The 16,874-nt window shown below is 39.4% G+C and overlaps 2 protein-coding genes across 8 annotated transcripts; one reads left to right on the top strand and one right to left on the bottom strand.

The window, feature by feature from the left end:
• Positions 1–29: 29 nt before the first annotated feature.
• scyl3 (SCY1-like, kinase-like 3) lies at positions 30–7,078 on the bottom strand. 2 transcript variants are annotated; one of them, XM_039810628.1, is made up of 14 exons: positions 6,779–7,078; positions 6,463–6,647; positions 5,943–6,128; positions 4,719–4,832; positions 4,511–4,567; positions 4,316–4,418; positions 4,100–4,211; positions 3,932–4,009; positions 3,553–3,692; positions 3,180–3,370; positions 2,628–2,799; positions 2,188–2,358; positions 1,305–2,092; positions 30–569 (listed from the first exon to the last, which is right to left on the bottom strand). In XM_039810628.1, exons 2-14 carry the CDS (start codon positions 6,625–6,627, stop codon positions 507–509), a joined length of 2,340 nt encoding a protein of 779 aa, XP_039666562.1. In that variant the 5' UTR covers positions 6,628–6,647; positions 6,779–7,078; the 3' UTR covers positions 30–506. The 2 variants fall into 2 exon arrangements, with proteins under 2 accessions (XP_039666562.1, XP_039666563.1); XM_039810629.1 differs by having other exon boundaries at positions 6,860–7,078.
• Positions 6,650–16,176, top strand: lpxn (leupaxin). 6 transcript variants are annotated; one of them, XM_039810631.1, is made up of 10 exons: positions 10,689–10,716; positions 11,351–11,386; positions 11,750–11,835; positions 12,002–12,072; positions 12,562–12,658; positions 13,005–13,262; positions 13,434–13,607; positions 14,083–14,164; positions 14,271–14,419; positions 15,742–16,176. In XM_039810631.1, the coding sequence occupies exons 1-10, from the start codon at positions 10,704–10,706 to the stop codon at positions 16,006–16,008; spliced, it is 1,233 nt and encodes a 410-aa protein (XP_039666565.1). In that variant the 5' UTR covers positions 10,689–10,703; the 3' UTR covers positions 16,009–16,176. The 6 variants fall into 6 exon arrangements, with proteins under 6 accessions (XP_039666571.1, XP_039666566.1, XP_039666567.1 ...); XM_039810632.1 differs by lacking the exon at positions 11,351–11,386 and having other exon boundaries at positions 10,617–10,716; XM_039810637.1 differs by lacking the exons at positions 10,689–10,716; positions 11,351–11,386; positions 12,002–12,072 and adding an exon at positions 6,650–6,673.
• Positions 16,177–16,874: the final 698 nt, after the last annotated feature.

Here is a 16,874-nt window from a genome sequence, read left to right as displayed (position 1 = left end):
TCTAACAAATCTTATAAAACAAAACAGGGTCATATTTGATACAGCAAAATCTTTACTTCACCAGCAACCAAAAGCTAATAAATTACGTAATTTCTATTGTACAGTCATTCAAAGTGCAAGCCTTTGTAGTCAATCCTTGCCAAAAAAGTATATCTTGATTTTCATGCCAGGTGTGAAGTTGGCACGTACAAAAAAAACAACAACAAAAAAAGAGTTGAGAAGCAGATGAAAACAAGATGACATTCATATTGAGGTGACTAGTATCAGTTGGCAAACAATTAAACATGGCGTCATTTGTCCAAGTCCAGCACCATCCTATAAGCTTCCACTCCTTCCAGTAACTTAACAGACTGATAATGTCCAGGAATCAACAGAATAGGTTATAAAAAGTCTCAGCCCATCATTATCTTACTGCATCATGCAGTTAACCTCCAGCTGACTCTCTGAAATGAGGATTGGAGTTTTCCAGTGTTCTGTTGCTCCAAATGAAGCAGATGGCTCAAACATCACCAGACAGTCTCTTCCTCCCAGTTCAGGTCATCTCCATCTCCCCAGCCATCGGTTTCAGTCTTAGAGAGAAAAAGACAAAGAAAAAAAATAAATAAACAATCTTTAATTCCTCATTGCCTTGGCAATCATTAATAAAAGACAGGAAAGGCCACTTTTTAAAACATGGATTAAACAAACTTGTACATCCCTTTACATGCATCATCTTTTTGGCTTATACTTCACCGCATTTGTATTTCTAATGTCTTTGAGTTCGCTGTTTTACATAACACATTTCAAACTGCTTGGTTACACAAATGTAGGTTGTAAAGATAGTGAATTTACTATACTAGATTATTTTTCTAATCCCATATTTGTACTTGTAAAATACTATATAGTTTTATCTCTTCAGGCCACTAAACTATTTAAATGAAACAGTCGGAGAAGAAAAAAAACTTCTTAAAAAAAATAAAAAATAAAAGACACGCACATCCCAATGCCCAACAGGATAGGTACTGGATCAAAACAAATGTGTGGATCTACTTTGTTTCTAGAAAGAAAAAAAATAAAATAAAATAAAGCTTCTCACAACTCAAAACATGCATCCCCTGTGATAAGGAGTTACAACTAAGCAGACATTGCTTCATATTAAAAAGGGATCAGAAGGACAAGCCTACACTGTTGGCAGCTCTGGTTCTATTGGTACAGTCTAGTAAACATTTTTTGTCCTACTTCCACCTTAGAAACCTGAGTTAATCAAAATCCCAGAAAATAAAAGTAAGACAAAAAAAACTCAACACACCACCAGACATACTCACCTCAGTCAGGTTGGCAACTGCGAACTTGGCAGTGAGTGTTACAGTATCGATGGATGAGTCAACCTGCAGAGATTTAATGTTTTCTGAAGAGGCTCTAGACAGTCCAGCGTCGCTCACACTGCTCTCTTCCAGTGGCAGCAGAGCTGGAGAGGACAGTTTGATGTCCGGCACCATGTCTGCAAACAAATCCAGCTCTGGGTCCGGCGCTTTCTTTTTCTTCACCTTAATGGTGAACTCCTCCCCAAGACCTCCTCTCCCACCATTCTTTCGTGGCACTGTAGCTTTGGGCTTGGGGTTCAGTGGGTTGTGCGAGTCGCTCTCTTCTTGAGCCCAGCCATCGCAGGAAGTGGTCTTGCTCTGTGTGGATTGTCGCAGTGTTGAGGTCAACTTGAGGGGTTTGGAGGCACCCAGCGGCAGAGCTTCCGGATCATCAGGCGTAGAAGTGTCGCCTCTGGGCGCTGTGAGTATAACTGGGTCTGATAAAGGAGCTGTAGGGGAGAGATCTGAGGTAGGTTCAGTGTCCTCAAAGTTGTCCCACGGCTCGTCTTCAAAGTGCGGGCGCGAGAGTGGCAGCCTGCCGCTGTCTGGACCTTCTGTCTCTGAGGCCTGAATGTGGATCTGGACTGACTGTCCAGACCTGCTCTCGCTCTCTTCAGGGTCGCTCCAGTCGGGCCAGTCCTCCGCTGGACCTTCAAGTCTGTCGGGCTGCTCTGGGCTGGGTGACAGCGGCTCCATCTCACGGTCCTGATGAAAGCCGTTCAAAGGTAGAGACATCTGTCTACTGCCCTCTGAAACGTGTCAAACAGAGACAGACTGAGATTCAGACACAGCAACGTCAAACTGTGAATTAAACTAAAAATATTAGCGTGGGGGGGGGTCATACCTGATTTTGGTGGCAGAGAGTAACTTCTTGGTGTCACCCTACTACCCCCTAAGCTACCCATGTGACCCAGGACCAGGCCTTCAGTCCCCGACGGTCTGGGGAACAAATTCAAGACCTTTGAAGGCTGGGCCATCTGAGGGTGGGGGCCTCCAACTATATGGACAGGTGAAGCTAAAGAATAGATGCAAGTAAGATTAGTGCTGACCAAATGTTTATTATAGGGATGATAACTTAAGAGTTTTTTCTGAATGATAGATGACCCTTGCTAACCGACAGGCAGTCTACTACTGTATACCTTCAGCTTATCCAGAATACTGCAGCAAGGTCAGTTTGACCCTCCCCTGTACTGGTTTTACCTGTACTACACACTGCTGTATTTTGGAATTCCTATATATAGCAGCTTTCATTGTTATTGTCATTATTAGGTCGGTGTTGCTCACTTTCAGGAGTGACCTCTGTAGACTTGGTGAAGTTGGGTGTGGTGCGTTTAAAGACCTTGGTCCTCTCTCCACCAACCACCACCTGAGCCCCCAACAAGGGCACCAACACTGCCAGACTCTGCAGCGTCATGGCAACCAGGGAATCATTGGTGTCTCTCATTCCTAACAAAACCTGCAGCCAGGGAAAAAAACAAAACAAATAATAAATTATCAAACAAAGAGAATTGCATAAGGACATTTAGGTCTACCCTTAAATGTTACACACATGTTACATTCTTCTTGTTCGGGGCATTCTTATACATCATAATCCAATTTTAGATATTGAAGGAACCGGGTTTGGAGTGAAGCCAGGCTAGCTGTACCCCCTGCTTCCAGTCTTTATGCTAAGCTAAGCTTCTCCTGGCTCTAGCAACATAAGTAATGCTTAAACATGAGAGGGATAGTGCTCTCTAGGCGCATTTCCCAAAATGGCTAACTATTCCTTTAAAACTTAGCTCAGTGTTTATCATTGATCTCAAAGTTATAAATGCTGCTGCTGTGTCGGCACTCCACCTGAGGTAGGATCTGGTTTTTGAGTTCATCGTGGGAGAAGTACTCGGCGTAGATGTGGATGTGAGCCAGCAACACGATCCGGATGTGTTCCTCGTTGATCTTGAAGTGCTTGAGAAGCTGAGGAATCACGTGTTTACGGTAAAGGGACAAAGACAGCAGGCATTCTTCATCGTTACCGCCACCACTGGAATCTGTCCGTACGTACAAAAAAAAAAAAAAAAAGAGGAGCATGAGCAACCACCACGTACAGTTTCACAACAACAATTATGCCTGGCAGAATGCTTCTTTCTCTTTGGTAGGGAATTAAAAATCTGAGTTATTATTAGCAGTAACAGTATGAGTTCAGAAAGAGTTCAACAAAATGCCATCCTACCCTTCTTTGGCCTTAGAAGATGAGGCAGGAAGCTTTTCACAGCCATGGGTTCTGCAAAAACAAGAGAGTTGAGGAGTTTGGGGACAAGGCGTGAAGCTATCAGCTCTTCAGGGAGACTCTGGACCCGGTCTAGAAGAAACCTACACAGACAAACACACAATGAGCATGTTAAGGGGATCCTTGGGAAAATAGGGTATTATTATTATTATTATTAAAATGAAATATAAGAATTATACATAATTTAAGTAAGGGAATGTATAAGAAACACAATTTAAACTTTCCAATTGTCTACCTACAAATAAGAGTAGTATATCTAACTAAAAGTCTATATATAACTTCTGTTTTTTAAAAAGACCATTTGACAAGTAAATATTCTCACTTGAAGAATTCATTCTTTTCTTCTTCCGTCTTCATGGTCAGGCTCTTCAGAAAATTCCTCACTTCCAAAAAGTCGTTCCTATTAATAGAAAAATATGCAGCGTTTCTAAAAACAAAATCATTTTCAGTAAGTACCGATGGCAGCAGAAGCAAACGTTATCACACTTACCTGAAAAAGTCATGAGTCAGCAGGGAGCTGAGTGGGGGTCGAGACAAGGGGTCAGAGTTCAGCAGGCCCGTCTGCAGAGTCTTCTGCAGACTGTCGTACAGCTCCTGTGACACTGGAAACGACAGAGGAAAGAGAAGGATGAACAAGTGGATGATAATAACATTAGACAAGATGCAACATTACGGTCGAGGACATTAGTAGCACCACTCTGCTCACCGTAGCCATTCAGGAGAGGGATGAGGGTCTCTACCATCATTCCAAAAGAGAAAGAGTCCCGAGAGTGAGCATTTTTATCCGGAAGCATTTTAAAGCCCTCAACCTGTCAACAACATGTTTCACGAGAACTTGTGAACAAAAAGCAGACTTTTCGAAGTTCTTCCAGTTTTCCTTCGCAACCTTTAATCCGCTTACCTGCTCTTCTGTTGGAACGCAGCTGGCCTCCCTCACGTTCTGAATGCTTGCAAGAAACTGAGAATATGAAGAAAATGAAATATCAAAACATAAAAACAGTTTACAAATATCATAACATAGGTACTTTTAATTTGTGGAACCAAAATAAATGACACACACACACAAGGCTGCCTCTTTGATACATTCTACCTACAATTCAATTTCTCACCTCAGGCGTTGCTTCAGAGAACTTGCAGACAGTCTCCATCCCTCCCAGTTTCCAATGACCGTCTTCACCGACAAATACAGATGAAATGCAGACGTTGTTGTGGCTTGATTTGCCCTGGTGGTTGAGGAAGACAAGTTAGGAATTAATTCACAGACACCAAGCTACAACTACTGTAAAACATGAAGAAGCATCTCAGTAGAGCTGGGCAATATATCGATATTATATCAATATCGTGATATGAGACTAGATATCGTCTTAGGTTTTGGATATCGTAATATGGCATAAATGTTGTCTTTTCCTGGTTTTAAAAGGTCCCAAGACATGGTGCTCTTTGGATGCTTTTATATAGACCTTAGTGGTCCCCTAATACTGTATCTGAAGTCTCTTTCCCAAAATTCAGCCTTGGTGCAGAACTACAGCCACTAAAGCCAGTCCTACAATGAGCTTTCCTTAGTATGTGCCATTTCTGTGTCTGAAGCTATTGAGGAGGAGAGTGGGAGTGGCAAGGTGGATGGTGGGGGTGTGGCCTTGACCAACTGCCACTTTTCTCGTTTGAAAGCCATGATGTCTCTCTCTCATGGGTTGGCCAAATTCTCTGGGCGGGCAAAGCAGAGTAAGGGGGAGGTAACCTTGCTTGTTATGACCTCATAACAAGCAGATTCCAAAACGGCTCATCTGAGCTTTCATTTTCTCAAAAGGCAGAGCAGGATACCCAGGGCTCGGTTTACACCTATCACCATTTTTAGCCACTGGGGAACAATAGACAGGCTGGGGGAACTCATATTAATGTTAAAAAACCTCATAAAGTGAAATTTTCATGCCATGGGACCTTTAAAGGCTGCATTACAGTAGGGTGATGTTATTTTCTGAACTTACCAGACTGTTGTAACTGTTCTATTATTTGCCTTTACTCACTTAGTCATTATATCCACATCACTGATGATTATTTATCAAAAAATTTCATTGTGTAACTATTTTGTGAAAGCACCATAGTCAACACTACAATATCGTTGCGGTATCGGAGGTACTTGATAAAAAATATCGTGATATTTGATTTTCTCCATATCGCCCAGCCCTACACCTCAGTAGTTACTTTTCATAATGATGCCTTCTGGCCATCTTGTTTTTCTTTCTCTCATTCATTACCCATCACATCATAATCACATGCGTTAAGAAAATTGTGCATGGGCCACTTGCAACTCCTTCATGCTTCTTTTTGCTCACCCTCTCGTGCAGAAACACAAGTGCTTGCAGGAGGTCGTAGATGCCTGCGCAGATTTCCTCTGGGGAGAGGCTGTCCAGCAGCAGTTCCAGAGGCTGTACACGCTCTGTCACCAAGTGGATGTCGCCGTCCTGCACTGAGCAGGACAGGAAACGAAGCAGACATGGGTGCCTCAAGGTCTTCAGGTGCTGCAGGAAATGAAAAGTATTTCTTTATTTCCCATAAAAAAAAGAAAAAAAGTACATGTCATGCAGCTGATGGGAAGCTCCATGAGTAGGAACTGATTATGCAGCCTTGAGTGCCAAAGCCACAAAAAAGCAATTTAACTCTAAGTACACATTGCTGACAATGGAAGGCTGCGATACATAATTTGGTGATATTGGTTTTATAGAAATGTTATGTCATGATGATGATGATGATAATAGCGAATTTGGTGGTAGGTCTCCTAAACGAGCAGAAACACATTTGCTTCTGCAACGGCGGGTATGGTATTATATCAGGATGAGGCTTCGGTATAACTACCTTGGCAGCTTTGTTGACTTTATCCTCATTGCCCCGCTTGTGAACAAACACGGACGCAGGCTTTCCATCCTGGAGCTTCGCCGAGTACATGGTGAGTCCGGAGGGCAGGGTCAGAAGCGGCTCCTCCAGGGTAAAGCTCCGCAACGCGCTGCTCTCCGCACCCATGGCCGCGCTTGTTCCTGCACCTGTGGGCCAATGTGGGGAAACAGAGGTACATGACACACGCAAGCCAAACGTATGTGGCAATTCGAGGTTGTCAGTCGTTAAGCATGCAAATATAAAGGCGTATTACATAGTGAAGTTGACACACTGATACCTGTTTCACTGTACTTGATGTAGCTACCGCTGCTGTGTGAGAAGTTAGCTAGTGTTAGTTGTCTAACGTTAGCTGACTAACCTCGGCGCTACGTTAGCCAGCTCGTCATTGCTATGCCTGTCGGTTGCCCTTCCGCCTCCAAACAACCATGCTAAACGCGGCGTGGCGCAAAATTAAATACGTAATTTTACAAAATGATCAAACTGTGAACAACATAAATTCCTATTCACTTGTTGACGAATCAACGATGCTAACGTGGAGCGAAAGCTGCGCTGTAAACACGGACTCTTCCGGTAAAAGACGGAACCACAGAGCAGGGGACCGTGTTACTTTAAAACATGTAAGAAATTAGTCACTGAGGCTTATTTGCTTAACGTTAAGGTTATTTGCATAACGTTAAGGTTTTGAAAAATAATTTTTATAATTCAGCAGACTCATATCACTCAGGCATTAAATATTACATTAATCCTAAATTTTAAAATCATACAAAACCACCAACACCCCTGCTTTAAAAGCTAATGGTTGCATCCAAGGTGGTGTGAGACAACGCAGGTGTGTGCGCGGAAAGGTGGCTACCATATGGTGACTAAAATGAAAATAGAAACGATCCAAAATCGATCTTAAAAATGTCCTTGGTCTTGGGTGATTATCAACTACATTGCAGATAATAATTCTACCGCAGGGTCGTGAACTGCATGTGGTGATTAAAGGGACACACTATAGCCTACCATGACTATCATTTTTTTCGACATACTATCATGTTTTTTCGATATAGGCCTAGGCCTACTACTATGATTATTTTTTTAACATTCTATACTATGATTTTTTCGACATATTACTATGACTTTTTATTTTTTGGCATTTCTGCCTTTATTAGATAGGAAAGTTGAGATATGAAGGGGGAGTGGTACTATGACTTTTTAATGTACTTAAAATAGGCTACTATGATTTTTAATAAATCTTTTGACAAACTATACTATAACTTTTTGTATCACGTTTGTTCAATCATCTAAGTATATTTTTCAGTAGTTCTGGCATTTTTTTAATCATTGCTATCTTATTTTATTTCATCTTATTTTCTATCTATTTTATTATTTGTAGTATATTTCTTGTATTTTCGGTTTGCGTGTGAGTGAGTATGTGTGTATGTCCTGTGTAACTTGCTACTTGCTGCTGAATTTCCCAATCTATCTATCTATCTATCTATCTATCTATCTATCTATTTTGTCGTCATACTATAATATGACTTTTTTATCACTTTTTTGACATACTATACTATGACTTTTTTATATACTATACTAAGATCTTCTTAACATTCTATATGATTTTTTTCATCATACTATACTATGACTTTTTGATCACTTTTTCAACATACTATACTATGATTTTTTTATCACTTTTTTCGACATACTATACTATGACTTTATATCACTTTTTTCAACATACTATCATTAATTTTTTATCACTTTTTGGACATATTTTACTATGACTTATTTATCACTTTATTGTACATAACATACGTTGACTTTTTTCAACAAATTACTTTTTTAATCACTTTTTTCAACATACTGTGCCTTTTTGGTCACTTCTTTCTCAACAAACTATTCTTTGACTGTTTTCGATACACCATATGACTTTTTAATGACTGGTGACACAGTGGCTCAGTGGTTGACACACCTCTAATGGGTGAAGAGGGAGTAGAGGAGTGGGCTAAGGACACACCACTGCAGTGTGCCAGTGATGATGAGAGTGGATGATGTGAGATCTCTGGCGTTCTGGGGTCTGTTGCTCAGAAAGTCCAGTATCAATGTGCACCGTGAACTGCCTAAGGTCAGGTTACTCAGCTTCTGAACCAGTTTGTGGGGAATAACTGTATTGAATGCTGAGCTAAATCCACAAACAGAACTCTAGTATAGGTGTTCGCCTGATCCAGGTGAGTCAGGGCTGTGTGGAGAGCAGCAACATGCTATAATTTGCTATTATATACTTTTTTTCAACTGGCTATACTGACTTTTTCATGACTGTTTTCAACATACTATACTATGACTTTATGGAAGATATATTTATTCATAATTAAAATTGAAAGTCCAAAGAGAAAACGAAGCCAGATCAAATTAAAAATATTATTTTACTACGCTACTAGGAAAAATCATGCCATAATTGAATTATTAAAAAGAAAAAGGAAACTGAAGCAAAGTTGAAATGTAAAATGATTTATCTTTTGAATTTTACATTTTGATTTAACATTTGACTTTTCAATTTCGATTTAACATTTGGCTTTTCCCATTTCGATTTAACGTTTGGCTTTTCCCATCTCAATTTAACATTTGGCTTTTCCCATTTCGATTTAACATTTGGCTTTTCCACTGACAGATGTCAAAAGTGGAGGCGTGGCCCAAAGGCTGGTGGGAGGGTCTGAAACAAAAGGGGTGCAGAGGAACCTTATGGACAGCAGGGGGAGCTTACTGCTGGGAAACACAGTTGAGGAGCATTTGGCTGCAGCTTCGATACCAGGCTGGCTTGGCCTCTTGTTTCATTTTAGATGATACAAACTGATGATGTAGGCTAAACACAAACAACATTTCATGCAACAACAGTGAAGTTTTCATGTAATTGGGACCGTGTACTTTTTCGTTAATTTGATTTCCAATTTTGAAACGATATCCCAATTTGAAACCTTGTTAATATTGATGACAATGTGTTCAAATGGAAAATGAGCCATATTTCAGGAAATAAACTTGTCCATGATTCTATTGAGAGACTTCCAGCTGACAGCAGGGTCTGTGAGCAATACTGGCCAGCCGGCTAGCAAGCGATCCCGGCCGCCACCAGCTGGCTGTCACACTGGCCGACTCCAAAAGAAAGCAAGCTGTATCATAAAGGACCCCACTCACCCTGAACATCACCTGTTCTCCCCCCTGCCCTCTGGAAAAAGATACAGGACAATCAGATCCAGAACCAACAGACTAAAAACCAGCTTGTGTGCAATAGACCCCCAAAACTGGAAGTGCAATAACATTATGTATACAGTGCCACCTCATTGTGTTTATTTATCTTGACTGTTATATTTTATTATTTAAATTTTCTATTTTTGTTGTTATTTTCTATTTTACTTTTAAAATTTTCTATTTCTGTTTGTCTGGGATTTAACTGTCATATTGAAAGCTGCTAAACCGTGTTTCGTTGTTGAAAACTATTCTATGTTGAGAAAAGTGATTAAAAGTCATAGTATAGTATGTTGAAAAAGTGATAAAAGTAATAGTATATTGAAAAAACTCACAGTATAGCATGTCAAAAAAGTCATAGTATAGCAAGTTGAAAAAAGGGATAAAAAAGTCACAGTATAGTATGTCTAAAAAAGTGAGAAAATAGTCACAGTACAGTACTTTGGTTGGTGAAGACTAACACTAAGATTCTTCTATTTTTTATTTGATTTTTTAATTCTATTCTACTTAAAAAAAAATCCACTTCTTGTCTTAAAATGCATTTTTTTGCTTTATGTAAGCACTTTGAATTGCCACTGTGTGTGAAAATATACATATAAACACCTTGCCTCACAAATACTTACAGTAAAAAGAAGTTGAGATCATGTTTTCAATACTGTGGGTTTATTAACATACTGTCATATTCATACATTTACATATTAAACACATAAAAGCCCAATACCTTAATAATATGGTTGTATCAGACTCAAGCACACTTAACAACTCAGTACAAAAGTCAGTTGTTATCTCAGTTTCAGAAATTGTTCTTGGTTTCCTCTTTACAAGGAAACAGCAACATCTCTTATGGGTCTTGCTTCAGTAACAATGAAAAACAAATCTTTGTCAGAGGAAGTGATGTTTTAAACTAGATGAGCTATTAGACTGGTTACCATAGTAAAAACCCACACATTCATTCTCAAGTAGTGAGAGCAGAAGACAACATGGACGAGCTCGGTAAGACAACTGTCATGTTTTATCCTTAAGTTGATCAGTGGACAAACTGTTAGATATGAAATGATTATTGTTATTTTAGAACATGAAAAGTGCTATGATCTACAATTGATGTAGAAAATAGAAGTGAAAAGAAGAATTGATCATAGAATGACAGTGCTGTACAGTACTGTGACTCACACTAAGTACAGTATACAAGTAAACTGGTCTATTAAATGGAGTTTATCGTGTAGCTAATTATTTAAATCACTTTTTTTACACTGTGTTGTTTCTGTGTCTTGGTTTTGTTTTTCATTGTAATTTCAATCGTGCTGTTTATTGTTTATAAACTATGCAGCCATTTTTAGCCAGGACTTTCTAAAATAATAGTATCATGGTAAAATAAGTAAATCAAAGAAAAGATTGGGCTTCACTGATCACCATAACATACAACCTATGTATGCATGCAAAAAACACAACAATTTGATTTAATTTTATGAAGGATTAAGATTTTTCTGAGATGTGAAGACATGGTAAGACAGAGACTGATCAGCTGTAAAAGACAATAGTACAAGGTGAACATTAACTTTACTTTTTTACAGCCGTGTTGTCCACCTCCCCACAAAGACTTCATACAAAAATATTTCCATTTTCTTAGATATGTGGGTTTACATCGAGCGAAGGAGATTTAAATGTGAGGTAATAATTGCCAACAGGGTCTTGCAACATAACTACAAGTTTCACTTCTGCAACATGCAGCCATCACTTCCTGAGGAAGCTGACTTGCATGAATGATGCATGATTCAACCTCAAACAAATCCGCCAACACCTTTATTTGTACATCGAGGTGCATGCACTCTATCACACTTCACAGGAAATATTTCACACCAAACAAATTATATACATCCTCTGGTTTAACAGTTAACAGTCAGAAAGCATGATCAATGTGTTTTAGTGGTGGTGTTGTGTGAAAACTAAATATGTATGTATGCCTGCATATGCACATGTTTATACTGTATGTGTGCTCAGAAGATTTATGGCCTGTATCCTGCCACAGATTTGCTGTTGGAGGAGCTGGCCTTGAATCCTGGGGGTTCAGAGAGTGTCAATAAGAACAGGAGCAATGATCCAGCTGCTGGAAAGGTGAAGACAAAGCCACACAAATAGTCAACTGTCATCAAACCTGAAATGTCTTCTCAACCAACCAGTTGACAAGTTAAGATTTGCATTTAGGGACTTCATATGATCGATTACCTTGTAATCTCTGTACTCAAAGAAAAACACATATATTTTGGTTGTGTGACCACAGGTGCCAGGTGCAGTTTGTTCTGGACTTACCAAAAAGGGCAAAAAAGGTCCAGTCTGCTCAAATGCGTACAGGTGAAGCACAAGCTCTTGTTGACCCAATTTACGTTATAATTGTGTAAACTGAGGAAACAGGAAATTACAAAGGTCATTGCATTAAATATATAGTGCAATGTATTTTATAATTATAAGGTCTTCCAATTATAAAGCATCGTAATGTACAAAACTATCTTACTGACTGAGTAACTGTCTAATTTAAACTTAATTTTTATGCCAGAAATATTTTCTCCCAGAATCTTTTGTTAGATCTCACCCAAGAAGTATTGCAAATGACATCAGACCGTATGTTTCCCCCAATTTCAGTATGGCTTCTGTGTAGATTTGTATTATTAGTACTGTCTTTGGGTTCTACAGTTCATTACTCTACATTACATTATTGTATAATATCAGTGATATCACCCTCAGATTGTGCCCAGAGAGACAGTTTTCCCTCAATAGGAATTTGTGTCATTGGGTAGGTAGTGTTATAATATGCTTTCTCATTTGCTCCACTCTGGGTTTTAGTGATCTGCCAGCTCCTGTGGCAGCTTCCCTGACCCCCGACTCACCCACTAAGGAACTGGACGCTATCTTGCAGGATATGTTGGGTCTGGGACAAGGGGTCAGTACAGCATCTGCAAGTGCATGTTTCAGAATGATTGCAATTGTATTTTGGCTTGTTAAAGAATAATTCACAGCAAAGTTTTTCTTTCTAGTCCACATAAACAAGTGATCAATGTGGTAAGAGTAAAGAGTGGATGTGCAGTAATAAACTTTCCAAACATCACTGAAATTAACCAGGTTTAACAACAGAGGGCAGCATTGTACTAATGTCAACACTGCACAGCCTCAAGTAGTAGCATTTCAGTATAGGAGCATTTCTAAGAAGGGACTTTAAAAAAAATTACATTTATCAAATACATAGCTAAAAACAAAAGATATTTTTGCTTTTTTGTATCATCATTTAGGATCCAGCGTCTTCAACGACCCCACCACCTCTTACACAAAAACAGTCAGTGAAAAAGAAAATGGAAGGTGGGCAACAGGAGAACAAGGAGAGCAGCAGCAGCGGAGCAGGCTCAGACGCAAACGCCTCAACCACAAGCAAGAAAACTGATACTATAGATGACCTGCTCGGAGGGCTGAGCTCTGACTTGGAGAAGATTGGCGTACGCACCACGACCAAGGGCCACTGTGCTTCCTGCAACAAAAACATTGTGGGAAAGGTACAATAAGTCACATAAATTAATGGGCAAGCTTTGAAATCAATGTATTGTAGATTTAGACATCTGCACAACAAAAAAAAAAGCTTTATACATAAAGTAGTATAAATTCAAATAAGTTGAATCAGATAAAAACCTGTTTTTGTTCTTTTTTTTCTTCTTTTTCTTCTGTAGATGATCACAGCGCTGGGTCAAGTGTGGCACCCTGAGCACTTTGTGTGTGTGGCGTGTAAGACGGAGCTGAGCACCACAGGCTTCTTTGAGAGAGATGACCAGCCGTACTGTGACAAAGACTACCATCAGCTCTTCTCTCCTCGTTGTGCCTACTGTAAGGGGCCCATTGTGCAGGTGAGGAAATGATTGAAAACAACACTCTTCTTTCTTGTTGATGTTGACGTAAAAAATAGATAATTTTTCCAAACAAAAGGAACTGTCATACACTGAAATGCCACACTTGCCTTTGTTTTCTGATTCTAATCGATCTGTCATATATTACATCCACTTATTTAAACAATAATCTTTTGAAGATTGGATGATGACATACAGTAGCAGGTAGTTCATTTTTGTAGATTTGTATCCCACATGTCATCTTAATAAATAAAACACAAAATCATATTGGGATTCTGCAGTCTGGGCTTATGCTGCAGACCAAAGTCATTAATCAAAAACAAATGCAACTTCTCCAACGATTCACTTCATGTGGTTCACAATCCACATTTTGGTGCTTCCTCACATCTGAACATATGAGATGAGACAAACCTTACAAATCTTTAAAGGACATAAAAGCATGCTGTAATATGTCTATGTCTGGCTGGTTTACCAGAACATCCTGACAGCTCTGGACCAGACCTGGCACCCCGACCACTTCTTCTGTACACACTGTGGAGGCCTGTTTGGACCTGACGGTGAGAGGCTTGTGCATTTATTTCTTTTCACTGGAAACCAAAACTTCAGCAAACAGTTAGAAATCACTTTATGCATTTAATCTGATGTATTTTATACCTGTCCCAGGGTTCCTAGAAAAGGATGGCAAGCCATATTGTAGAGAGGACTTCTACCTCCTCTTTGCTCCCAAGTGCTCAGGCTGTGGGGAGTCCGTTAGGGAGAACTACCTGACTGCAGCCAATGGCACCTGGCATCCAGAGTGCTTCGTCTGCGCAGTGAGCCTCTTACCTCAGACCACACACACAGCTTTGGCTCACATACAAGTCTGGGAATAAATGAGAAAGATACCCACACATTTGCTTTATTTGCAACAATTTGACCACAAGGGTGATGAAAACCTTATGTCTGATGACTACGTTGCGGTTGAAATGATGCAAATAAATCAAGGAAACCATATTCCACATTGTGGGTATCTTTTACACTCTCTTCAAACCTACTTCTGTATGCAGCATCTGGTCACAAATGGTTCAATGTGCAGCTTTACTTCTGCTTTACTTAGCTATATGAGCAATTGTTAAACATAAAATGCTCTGAATAGAGATGCTCTGGCATTAGGGTAGTAACTTTTCAAATTTTATGGCCCTTATAGAAAATCATTCATTGACTGGAAGTACAATTCATAAACCTGAAAATGAAATACATAAATTAAATTGCTCCTAAAACCTACCGCTCAAAATTACATAAATACAATTTAGATTAACAACATCACATAAAATATAGAATACATCCAACTATGACTACCTAAACCAGTTGTTACTGCAGTTTTATCATCACCATCACAACCAGCATCTCACTATCAGCAGAGAACCTAAAAATTATCTAAAAATGCTAATGTGAGCATTTATAGAGTACAGCCTCACAGAGCAAATAGCATGGATGTAGACTCTTAGTCTTGTCTAACACTGTTTCAGCTTTCTCTTCATAACATAGGTCACATTTTGTTACATTAATTTCACATTTTGTTGATGTTTCATTGGCTTTGCATAGTAATTCAATTGTGAGCAAGGTCTAATTTGTCATTATTCATCAAAGGGTACTTAAGCATTCAACATTTCAGAGTCAGCTGCCAAACAGTAGCTACTGAATGCATGAAGCTATACATTTCACATTATCACATTTGTGTTCCTCTTTTTGCTCACGTCTGATTTAGCAGCAAGATCACTTGAGATTTCTTTTCTGCAGCCGGCTTTCAAATAACTAATGTCCGCATGTCTTTAATGTCAGCATGTCTAATGAAGGGAACTTACAAACAGTCTCTCCTTGCATCTAAATTTCCATATTGTAATAATCTAACTTAGATAAACAATGTTCATTGATTACTTATCCCAAAAGTTACATTTTCATAAAGCTATGGCATGCTTTGGATAATGCATGCTGTTAGTATACGTGGGGCTCAAACATGGTCCTTTAAAACACTTTTAATACACAATTATCCTTCTTCCTCCATGTTACCATCTTTAATCTTTTTTCTGTCTCTCTTTATCTTCTCTTCCACCTTTCCACTTCCCATGTGTTTCCCTTCTGTTCTTTTATCCAGGACTGTCTGAAGCCCTTCACTGATGGCTGTTTCATGGAGTTGAATGGTCGCCCCCTCTGCTCACAGCACTTCCACTCCCGGCAGGGCACTCTGTGCGGTGGCTGCGGTGAACCCATCACGGGCCGCTGCATCTCTGCTCTCGATCGCAAGTTTCACCCGGAGCACTTTGTGTGTGCCTTCTGTCTGCGGCAGCTTAGCCAAGGCATCTTCAAGGAGCAGAAAGGGAAGCCATACTGCTCGGCTTGCTTTGACAAACTCTTTGTGTGAGACATACAGTACGTAACGTACAAACAATGCATCGTTGTTGAAATTATAATTTTCATATAGTATGAGTGATAAGTTAAATGAGGCAACTATACGATTATATATAACAAGATATGTAGTACGAGAGGGTATTTGGTACAGATGAGCAATAAAAGTTTCACTTTTTCAGTCCTTCATTGCCAACATGTTAATTTATTACAAATAAGGAGTGCGTAACATGAAAATGTGATGTAAAGTATTAAAAGATTATGTTAATATCAAGAGAGAAATGCTCACATTATAACACAATTAATGACACGGTTGTAAAACACAAGGAAAATACCTATTTCCCATGATAAAAACATTGAAGAAACGTTTTACACATGTGAACTTTGGATGCTTCTAAAAGGGGCTAAATTATATGGAATTTCATACATCACGATCACATAAAATGTATAAATGGTGTAAGAAAAACACAGAAGTGCAGTTTTAATCAGTGGTTTCCATTAAGCTTTCCTCAGTTTGCCATAAGACTTGGCAGTCTGGAGATACTCTCTGGCAGTATGGAGCAGTTTGTCAAGGGGCTTGTCTATGTGGTATGATAGCTTGTATTGGCAGTGACTGGCACGCAATCGGTGTGCCAACCTGAGTTTCCTCTTACTCTGACTTACCATCTGGTCCCTGGCACATGCATTAGATTCAAACGCCCTCTTCATTCTCCACACAGGCTCCTTTATAGATGCCTATGGAAGATTGATGAAAGTGGTGAGATGAACAAAGGTAGTTTCAGAAGGAGCTCCTTCACATCACTGCATCTCTTCAGCAACTCACTTTGACTGTTGAGAGATGAATCAGCCACAAAGTGTTTTAGAGGACATTTATTTTTGGTG

Source organism: Perca fluviatilis, chromosome 9 (assembly GCF_010015445.1).
Source record: "Perca fluviatilis chromosome 9, GENO_Pfluv_1.0, whole genome shotgun sequence".
NCBI classification, from domain to species: domain Eukaryota; kingdom Metazoa; phylum Chordata; class Actinopteri; order Perciformes; family Percidae; genus Perca; species Perca fluviatilis.
The sequence above is the reverse complement of the archived record's forward strand: the minus strand, read 5'-3'. Positions and strand labels throughout refer to the sequence as shown.